The 13243-nt window shown below is 40.8% G+C and overlaps 2 protein-coding genes across 2 annotated transcripts; one reads left to right on the top strand and one right to left on the bottom strand.

Annotated features, from left to right (window-relative positions):
* Positions 1–1929: 1929 nt before the first annotated feature.
* Positions 1930–3695, bottom strand: LOC106866596 (40S ribosomal protein S29). Its single transcript, XM_014901938.2, has 3 exons — positions 3534–3695; positions 2952–3051; positions 1930–2164 (listed from the first exon to the last, which is right to left on the bottom strand). The coding sequence occupies exons 1-3, from the start codon at positions 3593–3595 to the stop codon at positions 2156–2158; spliced, it is 171 nt and encodes a 56-aa protein (XP_014757424.1). The 5' UTR covers positions 3596–3695; the 3' UTR covers positions 1930–2155.
* Positions 3696–3876: 181 nt separating this feature from the next.
* On the top strand, positions 3877–7090 carry LOC100822662 (histone deacetylase 6). Its single transcript, XM_003575443.4, has 4 exons — positions 3877–4010; positions 4113–4324; positions 5411–5536; positions 6679–7090. The coding sequence occupies exons 1-4, from the start codon at positions 3963–3965 to the stop codon at positions 6857–6859; spliced, it is 567 nt and encodes a 188-aa protein (XP_003575491.1). The 5' UTR covers positions 3877–3962; the 3' UTR covers positions 6860–7090.
* Positions 7091–13243: the final 6153 nt, after the last annotated feature.

The following is a 13243-nucleotide window of genomic DNA, read 5'->3' on the forward strand; positions in this document are numbered from 1 at the left end:
AAGAGATGGTTCAAGGTTTCTTCACTTCTAGTGTTGCACAACACACAATTCAAACTTGAATCAATATTATAATTTTTCCTTGAGAGCATATTTCTGGTATTCAATCTGTCACTAAGAAGTAACCAAACAAAAACCTTCACCTTCAGAGTAGTTTTAGCTTTCCAAATCCGGGCAGGTGGGATAATTCTGGAGTAGCAAAGATTATAGAATTTGCTTGATGAAAAGGCTGAACCCCAGGTAGGTAACCAAAGATCATTTCGGTGGATAGAAATATCAGCATCAATTATAAGTTCATCCAAGGTATGCATTTTCTCTAGAGCTTATGGAGAGATTGGAGTGAAAAAGCCAGGTAGGTAACCAAAGATCATTTCGGTGGATAGAAATATCAGCATCAATTATAAGTTCATCCAAGGTATGCATTTTCTCTAGAGCTTATGGAGAGATTGTGAGTGAAAAAGCCAGCAGCAACAGATCCAAGGTTGCAATATTTTTCAATGGACATATCCTCATGTCTTGCATAGGAATATAGACAGGCCAATTTTGTAGAAATGATTTCCTCTTTGCACCAAGAGTCTTCCCATAAAAGAGCTGTGTCACCATTTCCTGGTTTACAAGTTGAAATACCCCTAAATAGAGGAATTAATTTCAGTACAGCCTTCCACCAAAATGAACCCATTGAATTCATAGCTTGAGGGACACCCTGCTGATAATAAGCTTCCCATAATAAATTAACCCAAGGGATGTCTTCTTTATTAAAAAAATTTAAAAAGATGTTTGAGTAATAATCCTTGATTCTGAATTCTGAGATTGAGGACTCCCAGCCCTCCATGTTTTTTAGATCGACACACCTTATCCCCACATTTAATAACAAATTAGTACAAAATTGTCCTAAACCTAAGACGCTTGTCAAGGATCGGAGATAATATTATATATTAAAACTGCTAGCTCTGTCAATTATTTGCGTTAAGCGCGCGAACTTCTATTCAACTTAATACGCCCAATGGAAAACATTTCCAATCATCAAATTCATAGCCAGTGGCCTCTAATCTAATTAATAGAGGTTTACTTTGAATTTAATGCCTATTTTGTTTTTCTCGAACCTAGAGCCTGAGTTCAGAGCACTCATGCCTATTTTGTAGATGGACATGGTGACTTATTATCCTCTTGTGTTGATTATAATTAGAAGCAGTACATAGATAAAAAAAGCTCGCAACTGTTGGTCGCCAGATTTTTCACATATTTCAGGCAGAGAAGAGGGCAGGGAGAACGCCGACTCCGCCGCTTAAAACCCTTTCGCCTCCCTACCAACTCGGGGCGGGGGGTCACCGCGGAGGCCAGTCCATCTCCCCGTGCAGCCCGATGACGCCTCCGCCGCCGCTTAAGATCGAAGGCGGCGCAGAAGCACAGCGCCCTCCGATGTTACCTTGGCGCCTATCCTGCTGCCGACGAGGGGAGCTCCCGTGCTGCCACCTCACCGAAAAGCTCCTGCTGCCTCCTTTGGAAGGAGGCGTAGAGCCGCTGTCACACTACGCCGTCGACTACGTTGTGGTGTGAAGGCCCTTGCGGCGTCGCTGTCCAGTTTGGCTGAGGACAAGGCCCGCCCAGACAAAGGTCTTGTGTTTGGTTAATGTTGAACTGTATTAATGCACTCCTATGTACTGAGCTACTTTTAACCCTAATGTCGTTATCGTTTAGAGTTGAGACAAATGCATTTGTGACGTTTATGTGCGATATGTATGAACTGATGAATTGAGCACAAAGTAATTACTGTATACGAAATTTCACATACAGTAATAGTTTACAGGCCGTTCATATGTAGGATCTGCTAGAACTGCTCACACTTTTGTACCGTATCCAAACAGCAACCATTGTCGTCTTTATCAACTTCTCATCAACCAATAGTAATAGGTAATCAGATCAAAATGGTAGTAAAATAGAACAGCAGTCCATGGTAACACATGGCAAAAGGCTTTTCGATCGGTAATTAACTCATGTTCAACATCCACATCATTCAGTTTCCAACAAAAACATAAACCACAAAGTTTTACTAGTAGAGTACTGAGCAAACAGCTAAATTACTGGAATTGAAATTAAGCCTTCTATCAAATGGACCGTTTGCTCCTGATTAGCTTCTCATCATGGAAGCCAAGGCGATTTAGCGGTACTGCAATTAACATAACAATTGTTAGAATGATCATTACCAACAATAGATGATTCCACTAATGCGCTGCCAAAATTTTCAATACAACACAACCAATTTTCAAATGCAAAGATGTGCAAGAGCACGACAACCAGGAATATGATCAACAGCTGAGAACTTACATTAATTGAATCAAGAACATCCAAAATAACAGCACATTCATCGCTCCTAATGATGAAATAAACATACCAACAGTGTCCAGAAGGCACTAATAACGGTTCATGACAGATAAGAAAGCGCTGCAGACTAGCAAGAGTAAAAGGTAGATATGCTAAACTGAACTCAAGTTTATTTAACAAGAGAGCTTTCAGAACTTGCAGCGACAACAGCACAAATATGGACAGTCCAATTGTAACATACTAAGATGTTGTTATTCAAACATAACTCTGACACCCACTAGAACCAACATCTTGATTCAACTTACAAAATTAAACATACTTACTCCCTCCGTCCAACAATACGGGGCATATTAGGGTTCGGTTGACCAAGCCTTTGACCACAAATTACTTCATGAATATGTGACTAATGTGATCGAAATCATAACCATAAGCAAATATCCTTGAATAGAAATATAATGGATATGAATCTACGTCATATAATTATATATCAATAGAGTAATCTGTGATCAAAGCAGTGGTTAAAGGAAAGCTAATACGCCCCCTATTGTTGGACGGAGGTAGTAAGATATAAACCAGAACTGAGGACCACAGATACAGTGGTTCACACCACCGTTAAAGCTTATAGAGTATACCTTGATGAAGCCAATGTCCTTGGCGTTGCTGCGGAAGCATTGCCTGCAGCACATCAGCCCGTACTTCCTGATCAGCCCATGAGAGTTCCCACAGACCCGGCTGCCAAATCACAAATTTAAGTGAGCTAAAGCATTCAAAACGACTGTTTTAAGGCCAAAAATATGTTCGCTTCAACAAAGATAACTGATTTTTTTATGCAAAATCATTGCAAGAAATGCTGGTCACACCAAACGCAACAAATCTTTGATGTAACGATAGCAAGAGGTAATTTACCAACAGTAACATAGCCCTGACATATGAGAATATCAGGATTGATCATGTTTTATTTGTAGCTAACAACAGCACATCTTAGCCATATGTAAATACACTTCTGAAAGATGCAGTACAATTTGGATACGAGAACCCTGCCACGAACTACATCGTCAAGATAAAACTAAGGCGCGCGTACACAAACTAAATCGCCAGATCCATCGACAATCCACTATAAATTTCACCAAATGACAGATCTCTAGCAGCGCGCAGGAGCAAGCGAATTAACGAGAGGGAGGGAATTCGAAGCGGCGGTAGAAGAAGAGTTATACCAGACGCGGGAGCCGGGCCCGTAGTTCTTGGGGTGGGAGTTCCAGACGTTGGAGTGCCCCATCGCCGCCGCTCTTCGCCTTTCCGCCTGCCCGCAGCCGCCGGTTAGAGGTGGAGAACCCTGGGGGCGCGCGTGGGAAGAAGAGGCGAGTAGGTGGCGGCGGGGCGAACGGGCGAGGATTATATAGGGAGCAGCGAGATAAACCCTAGAGAAGAGAAACGGGTTTCATTGGGCCCATTGCCCCACTAGGCCTCATATGGGCCTAACGGGCTTTGCTTTCAAGTCGGCCTTTCTAAACAATCTGGGCCTCCGATTTATATGTTGCATCCGCACGAATCGTCGTGGATTTCCTCTAAAAAAAAAAGAATCGTCGTGGATTTCGTCTGAAGAGAGGATTCGTCGTCTCCTGCTCTGCTCCGCCTCGCCGAAGATGTCCTCCGCCGCCGGAGCCGGAGAGCCCTCGTCTTCTTCCCGCCCTGTTCGTCCCCCCATACAAAATCTCCACTGGAATCATCAACCTACCGTCTCTGCGTTTGTTTCTTACTGATGCGTCCTTACGTAATTACGTTTGGTGTCCCAGGGGAAGGAGAGAGAGGACGGCGGAGAGGAGAGCAACCGCAAGGAGGAGGATCAGGGGACTGCGGTGGCGGAGGGAGACGTGGATCTGGAACTCTATGGCGCCGCGTCGGGGTGGGTGGAGGCGCGGACCAGCTGCCCCCACCTCTCCGCCATGCCCGCCGCCGGCGCCGACGAACTCGCTCGCGTGCCCTCGCCTGACTCACAGTGCTCTAGGTTTGGCTCGTCATCTTCCTTGAATTTAGTGTCGCGATCCTGGGACAGCGATGCGAATCGTTAGGGTTGTTTGATGCGGTTCAGGTGCTGCTCGTGTTGGGGTTTCTGCCCATTAACCTCTTCGGTTCAAGGTTGAAGTGGCACTCTGTTTGGCTGAAAACCTTGTATTCCAGAATTCATTCATGGTGGAATATGATGAGATGATTTAGTTTGACAAGGCGAAATGTCAAAATGGTTAATGCTTTGATTACAATGTGATTGTTGGCAGTAGCCTAGTAGGTTTGGACTCAAATATGTTATGGCATAATGGCAAGTCATTTACATTGCTGGGATCACTTATTTGCTGCTAATGCTAGCAGTAGCAGTACACCACTAGGTCGAGTCCAGACTTACCACGACCACGTACATGTCGATGATGTGATCCGTCAATAGGATTGTTAATGTTACATTGTTATCGACATGTTGTAACATCCGATGAGCAGGATTGCAGTCCTGCGGAGATGCCTGCAAGTGGCAAGGTGTTGCGACAGGAATTCTGTATTCTCTATCTCATAGCGTTTGCAATCATGTGCGCTAGTGCCGAGTATAGCTCTTCTCACCAATTAGTTCACAACTAGATGACATGGCAGTGAGCGGTTGCCTGCCAATTAGTTAAATTAGCTGAAGTTTATCCTTATTTGAAATTTGAAATGTTGTAACAACTAATGAGATGATGATTGATGAGGCATGGTTATCTATGATTGATGTATCATGTATGCAGTATGCATGAATGACATGTGAAAAGTACCTCCCTGTCTATACCTCTTATACAACTACTATAATCAAAGCATGTTTTAATGTCATTTGACGTGAAAATGTCATTTAATTTTTCATGATACACAACACAAGTTAAAGATTGTTTCGCGTTCACTGAAATTTCATAGCATGACTGTCAAATTGCAACATCTTTACTTGCACACCCCCATTTTGTTGTTATTGGTTCCGGGTGACCAGATCTGCTCCAAATGAAGCTTAACATAATTGTTGAGTTTGATGTACTTCTTATATCCATGCCTGAGTTCTCTTATGAGCATTTTTTTCATGCAGGTGTCATCACCCTTCTGAAAACTGGTTATGTTTGATCTGCAAAGATGTGTTGTGCAGTCGTTTTATCAACAAACATATGCTGTGCCATTATCAAGAAATGGGCCATTGTATTGCCCTGAGCTTCAGGTAAATGGTTGAACTTGCTTTTGCGTAACTTTCTATTTGAAGACATCTAAGATGAACCCTATGCAATGCCAGTAATCGGTACAATAGGTTTATATCTGATTGTCACCTGTTGTGATGTGAAACGGTATTGTAGCACCACACACTGTTTGAAGTTGGAGATAAGAACACTTGGTTTCCTTGTTGGTTTGGTTTACTAAATTCTATGTACAGGAGATGAGTTTCAGTATACCCATTGTGAATCAAGCAAAAATTAAGTCTCTTCCATCTCAGGATCATCACACTAATTTGTCTCTCAGGAATTCTCGTAAAGACCCCCCCTCCCCCCCCCCCCCCCCCACTTCAGCATGGTAGTTACTTTGAATCTTTGATGTGACCAAGGTTCATGTCATTATATAGTTTGAACTTTGAAGTGGTAGATCAGCTATGTCTGGTGTTAGCTTTTCCTCATCGACTACCATAATGTCCTTAACTGCGCTAGTTTATCCCTACATACGTGCTCCGTTCTAAGAACTGCAAAGTTTACTGCATGAGCATGAGACTACTTTGCTAGGCCAGTTTAATAGGTTGACTGCTGGTCGGACCACTGAACCAGTGAACTCATTGCTATGATTATACATTATGTCTTTTCAACTGGTGGCGACCCTATACACCTGTTGGATTTGGCACAAACAGTTGGGATGTGAGCATATGTAGATGACATGATCTGACTTAAATTTATTTTAATTCGTACCAATGTGCGGGTGTTGTACTATTATGCTACAAAAAGTCAATCCATGCATTGCAGGCTTTGTCTTGTGCTGCATTAAGACAATCACTCATATAGTCATTTGCCATTGAGCTAAATAACTTGAGCAAATGAATGGCAAATTTGAGACTTGGCTAGTTGGCTGATTTGAAATATTGCAGCGAATTAAGGGCAAAATTATACATAAGGGCACAAATAATTAAATGTTGTTTGAAATTTTAAATCAATGATCGACGTATGAAGTATTTTCATTAAGTTGTTGAACATCTTATCACATGCTGCCTTTCTATCTTATTCCCCACTTTCATTCTGAAGGCGTACAATTTAAGCCTTCCTGTATTGCTGCATGCACACATATTTTGGCTACTTCTACTCAGCATCATGTAACCTTTTGCAGTGATCTGTCAGTCTGGTGTTTTGCCTGCGACTCCTACCTAGATGCGCAGTCCATTTTAGAACTGCGTCCAGTTTATGAAGTTGCACATCTGTTGAAATTTGGAGAAAGACCCCCTTTTCGAACACTTGAAGTACTGGATTTGAGCAGTGGACAAACTGGAAGTTCATCTTTAGGATCCTAATGCGTTATATTTTGTTAGCTAGTTTTCTTGTCATGATGACAGTAATCTGTGTAAGGTGCCACTTATTAACTTCAGCACAAGATAAGTTGGTCCTGTTCTTTTCCTCACTACTCTTAGTTAGTACTACCTGACTACTTGTTCGGCGTGGAACAAAACGAGAATTGTAAAAGTCTGTTCACCTTTCAGGATAATAAAAGCATTATAAATGCCTTGATATTGACATCCAGAAAAGTACTCGACTGCGAATATCTTTTGCTCCAGTGATTGATGTACTTTAGCTCATCCACAAAGATATGAAAGTTTAGGTATGTGTTGGTTGACTTTTGGTCGGGATATTATATAAGAACTATGTTCAGCAATCTCTAATACTGCAATATTATCAGCACTGTTTGATTTCAACCAGACACGCTAGGGAATTCGTACAGGGATCTTTTGTTGTAGAGAAACAAAACTAAAGAAAACATGCATTTGTGGAAGCAATCTAATTGGGAAATTAACACTCAACATTGCACTATAGGGCATGACTCGAGGAACTTGTTGTTTCTTTAGCTCAAATATGATCCAGTGCGTTGTTTTTATATTTAGCAGCTCATAAGAGGAAGCGCTTGTGTTTTCTATCACACTACATGGTTCCACTTCTGAAACTTATGTGGCCAACTTGGCACTTTGTGATAAGCAAGCAAGGAAATTTGATGCATTTCCAGATTAAGCTAACATCTACTCCCACTGATCCATAATAAGTGTCGCTGATTTACTACAACTTTATACTAAATCAGCGACACTTATTATGAATCGGAGGGAGTATTGAAGTGGTGTTGTTCTGGGTGGATAAATACTTCCATGAAAGTTGCCTTTTGCGAGATGATTGAGGCGAACTGACTTTAAGTTAGTGTGATGCTATTTTTATGGACTCTTTTATTCGTTAGGTGATAGTTATGTCAATATGCCAGTTGCCTAACATTTTCAGTCCAATCAGATGTATAAAAAATGCATCGTTTCTTTCATTGTCATTCGCGTGCTTGGTAAAGCATGGTGAACGTATTGCCAAGTGTTTGATAGCATTTTCCTCAAGTAGCATTAGATACGCTATGTTAAAACTGTCATCCAAATTCGCATGCTAGTGCTTGTTTGATCATCATTGCAGTTATTCTGTGTTACATAATCCTCTAAAATCTCAGTGATATTCCTCTATACTGTTGTTAGACAATGACACTATTATATGTTTATTTATGTGCTCTATTAGCCTATTTCCCTGAAATAAAGATAGATATATTCTATCATCCTTTATTCTGATGGTGAAATATGTGGGTTGTGATGTATACAACTTTGTACTAAATCCAAGACACTTATTATGGAAGGGAGGGAATAGTAGAAATACCATTTGTGCAGTATTTGTTTCGATTCGGATTTGACAAAAAAAAACATATTAATGATGAAAAGTTAAGCAACTTGTTTAATACTTTATCCTCTAAAATGGGAAAAAGAGAAACTTCTTCAAGGCTATTCATATTCTAACCTACAATGTAAGGCCACACACTTGTTTACTCTTCATCTTTCTTACGGTCGTACGGTTTGTTTAGATTTATTAAAATCGTTACCATTTGCAGACAAGAAAAACAATTCAAAAAACATAAGGAAATGATTAGCAAACTTTCAAAGTGTTACACCTTCTGAATTCTGATCATGGCAGCGATAGAATACTCATAAACTGGTAATAATCTCCAATTGCCCTCGGGAGCATATTAAGAATAGAAGGCGCCACTTACTGTTCCATTTATCAAGTGAGTTATGGTACTGTATTCTACTGCATCATAGCATCAAATTAAGTATCTGTCGCATATGTAGTTCGTGAGATGCTACATGATACTTGGTCAGGGAGGACAAGTGTTACAGTTCGTCATCGTTGAGGATTAATTGATTTGGGCACTCACTAAAGCCTGGAAGTATTTGGTCAGATGTCCATATCAAAGAACAGACAAATGCTGCCATTATGCACTGAAGACAGCCACTAACTGGTGAGCATCAACATCAGTGGAATCTGATCTTCTTGACTTCAAGTTGAACAGGTACGGCATCCCTTTCGCCATCCCTCGTGCCATCCGATTGTATTGTAATTTGGACGGCATCACATATCTAGATGGTGATAAATTCGGTATCCGTACTTGAGCTTGGACAGTTCTTATCCAGGTTTATCCTGCCATTGAACCCCATCCCCTGTCCTCAGAATTTCACCCTGTTGGGTTCATATCCAGGGTCGACATCATGTCGGTTCCATGTCGAAGAAGCACGTTCGTGGGTACGTTGATCCAATAATTATGCAGGAGAACACATTCAAGTGCCATTTTTAGGCCAAGGAAAGCTTTCCCATCTCGACTAGTAGCTTTGAACAAGCCCCTACAACACTAGCAGTGACGTCTTTCTAAGCACTCAGGAGTAGGCAGGTCCACTGCAATGTGATTGCGTCAGGGCGAGGGTGAGGCATTGGGCATCTGCAGCCGCAATCATGGACGTATCTAGTGTTTTGTAGCTTCAAGGTTTGGGACCATCGCCCATTGGTGCCAACTTGTTAAAGGCTCTACTTGCCCCCCCTGGCTGCGTGTCAATAGGAGATTCCTTCTTTGTGGGATCTCTGTCACCTAGGGTCTGTTTGGCTTGAACCCTTCATGAACCGCAACAGATACTGAAAAATGCCCATTGACAGTATTTGTTATAATACCTATGGAAATTTGGTTAACATTGGCAAAATGTAACATCAAACGGAAGTACCTCGGCAGCGAGAAAATTGTTCACCGGAATAGTTTGATTGCCATGGAAATCTAACACCGGAATAGTTCTGTTGCCATGGTGGCGATAAAACTAGCGATCTGAGTAATTTGGCTCGGCGAAAATCTATTTTGGTCACTGTCCAAGCGTTTGCCGTGGTGAATTGTTCTACTTTAGGACACCCAGGCAAACAACCAAATGAGTCCCTAATCTTAGAACTTCTTGCGAGCACAGAACATGGGCAAAACACCGTGGCGAAATTTCTGAACATGAGCCCATAGAAACCCTGTATGGTAACTGTCGACGATTGTCGATTGGTAACCTCCATCTTACGATATTATGGAGTACGTGAAGATGTAGGGGGATGTTCCGAGTATATTCATTGTGTGGCACTGATCTATACAGGTTCAGGTCCCCCTTAGGTAATACTATATTTTATTGATCTCGAGAATGATAGCAAAGGGCATCGAGTATGGAGGCTAGATGGGACCTACAACTAACCGAGAGTACGGGGGCATGTCTCCTTGCTCGGAACTGGGGTTTCCGGCTTGATGTTGCTTGTGTGTGATGCAAATTGACTTGGTGGATCTAATCGAAGACTGCATCTACTACATCTACTGATTTAGTTGAGCCAACTATTAATTCGTAGCTAGCTGTTGTCCTTGAGAAACAATACTTCTCAATATGGATTGTTATATATTTTGGGTAAAAGATCTTTTTTGCAGCTTATGATGGAACCAACAGGCACGCATGGTTGCACGATCGTGTGTTGGTGGATGATTAGATCATGGGTGTGTTGGTCATCAGCAGCAGCAATTGGCGTACGGATGATATCTTTGTTTTATGTCTTGAAGAGGAATATTTCCACTCAGATCATTGAAGTAGTTTTGCTCAATGATGCTGCGCCCCTAGGCCTACTGGTTCCCTATAGTACTCTGCACTTGTCTATAAAGACACTTTTGTGCTGGTCATGTTAGGGTTAATTTGAGCTTACATGTAATACGTGCATCATGTCTATGAGGAGATCCACCTTTTTCCTTCAAAATGAGGCCGCCCCTTTTTTTAGTAAGCCAATAATACTCTCGATGGCTGTAAAGCACTTCCAATTGTGCTTGCAGGACGAATCTATGTAACTGAACGTATAATACATGTGTTTCTATTTTGATTCTTTTGAGAACTTTGTCGGTCGAAATGTCCATTCTCTTTATCCAAAACCAATTTATTTCTGCAAAGTACAAATAATGTGTGTTCCAAAAGAAACATAACGATGTATTTAAGATGAATGAAAGTGTATTCGCGAGATACGACTCCGAATTGGACATGTCACATAGGTCTGACATGTGAGGCCACTTTGTCGGAATAACTGGAAATCTTAAAATTGGTAATAAGAGAATGTGCCAAAAGTTTTCTAAATAGGGGTCAAACGAAGAATTTTTTGCCAAGTGGAATAAAATGTGTACAGTAACAAATTTTCTCAGAGGGTAAAAGGTAAATTTTATTTTTATAGTTTTAAAATTATTTTGCGAGACAGACTATAATAATTAGTAACTAATAACAGAATCGGATTATTGTTTTTAAGAGAATGCGGAAATAATTCAAGGGCGACAACGCAAAGACCGAGCAACTAAAGTTGCATGCACGATGACTTCACGATACTGCAAACTAGGACTATTAGATAGAAAGTGGAGTACTAGTTTATATTGGTTGTCGAAACCTAGCTTTCCAAAAACCTCTACAGTACACAGTACAGCCCTTTTGACCAAACTTAGTTCGTGTGGTGGCATGTATAAATTCCTTTGATGCAATCTCATGTATGCCGATCTTCCTTCACAGATTACATCGGACGGGATTTCCAAGTTTCTAGCCAAATGCAAGTAGAGTTTTTTTTTAATAAACTATTATTATTTATTTATTTTTGCGGAAAGTAAGTAGAGTTCACTTGTTGTTTTCGAAAGGCAAATGCCAACTTAATTATCTTCTGTTTCAAAACATCGGGGCACCTTCCAGGTATTGGATTTGAAACCGATGTTCAACTGAAGTGATTTCAAATTTGTTAGTACGAGAGCAACTGAGCATCTTGATAAAGGGATTCTCACACGTACGTAGGCATCAACCAAGAGACTTAATAATCTAACCTCTTTTTTTAGGGAAATATAAGCGCACAAAGTGCACCTTATCAATGTTTAATCATGGTCAAAATTTTGGTCTTCTGTCTGTTTGGTTTGTGTGACATGCAGCACTACCAAATATAATGTTGGCCAAGGATTTTTTATTTTTTTTGCTCACTCTGCAAATTATTTGAGAAAAATCTGTGAGAAATGAGATGGCTCATACTCCCTCCGTACCATAAAGATTGGCACGGCTTTGGACCAGAGGTAGTTCAAAACCGTGTCAATCTTTATAAAACGGAGAGAGTATTTGTTTTGGTAAGGAACCAAATAAGAACCACAGAAACGCATGCTAACTCTAGTTTATTATTTTCCCAAAATTAGCAAATAAAACTTTCACAAACATTATGGCTAGCCAAATTTTTTAGAGAACAAGGTTGAGATCAAACCAAATAGCCCCTAAATGCCTTGCCTTGAAGTTGCTAACTTTAAAAAAAAATATAAAAATCCTAGCTAGAAGCTCTGCAGTAAAAAAAATCTTCAAAAACCTGCTGGGTAGCTATCTAGCTAATTGTTTTCACCGAAATCGCAGCGGAGTTCCTACGTACTCTCTCCGATCCTAAATTGTTGTCGTTATTTTAGTCAAATTTGCACTAAAACAACGACAAAAATTTAGAATCGGATGGAGTAGCAAGCTGGCATTCGAATTTGCAAGATTTTATGACGGCCCTGTGTTGCACGTGTTGCATTCTGATTCATGTTAGAAATTTTCCTTTCACTCTCCTCTGTTCTCAAATTTGGACCGTCACCCAAGAAGTGGGAAACTAAAACTGTTGAACATACTATGTCCAAGGATGAATGCTTTTATTTGTGAGTTGGGTCAATATATGTGCGGCGATAGAGGTGCGTGGAATTTCTGATTAGCCTACTGAAAGAAACTAGAAGCCTGGCGACTACGGTTGTGTATGTCAATGGAGCAGTGAAGCAAGCAGCCTGCAAGGTTTGATATAGATGGTGAGGGCAGCTGGAATATTTGCCCTATATTTAAACCTATGTTATCTTTGCAATGAGGAGGAGACCATTGAGTATCTCTTCATTTACTATGTAATGACAAGAAATGTCTGGCGAGTCATTTTAATAATGTTTAATCTTCCATCACCATGCTCTATTTCCAATATGTTTGGGATGTGACTTTCGGGGTTAGCTAGACCTAGCTATTAAGGCACTGGTAGCGATGGATGCTTGTTTTATTTGTTGGTCTATATGAAAAAACCGTAATGATCTTATTTTTCCTAAGGAAAATGTTTTCAATGTATTGTTATGTAGGTTATCTATCCAGCGTTGCATTGGATCCATATATATAATTGGTCCCTGTTACAGAGAGTGGTGGCATGCACCCAGCTTCCATGCCTCCATGGACTCTAGGTGCAACCAATTAAAGATAGCCGCACGGGATTTTTTCTATCAGTTTGAGTGTGGCGAGCTACTTACATGCTTACTGATGTATGAGATG

The sequence above is a fragment of the Brachypodium distachyon genome, chromosome 4 (assembly GCF_000005505.3).
Source record: "Brachypodium distachyon strain Bd21 chromosome 4, Brachypodium_distachyon_v3.0, whole genome shotgun sequence".
NCBI lineage: Eukaryota > Viridiplantae > Streptophyta > Magnoliopsida > Poales > Poaceae > Brachypodium > Brachypodium distachyon.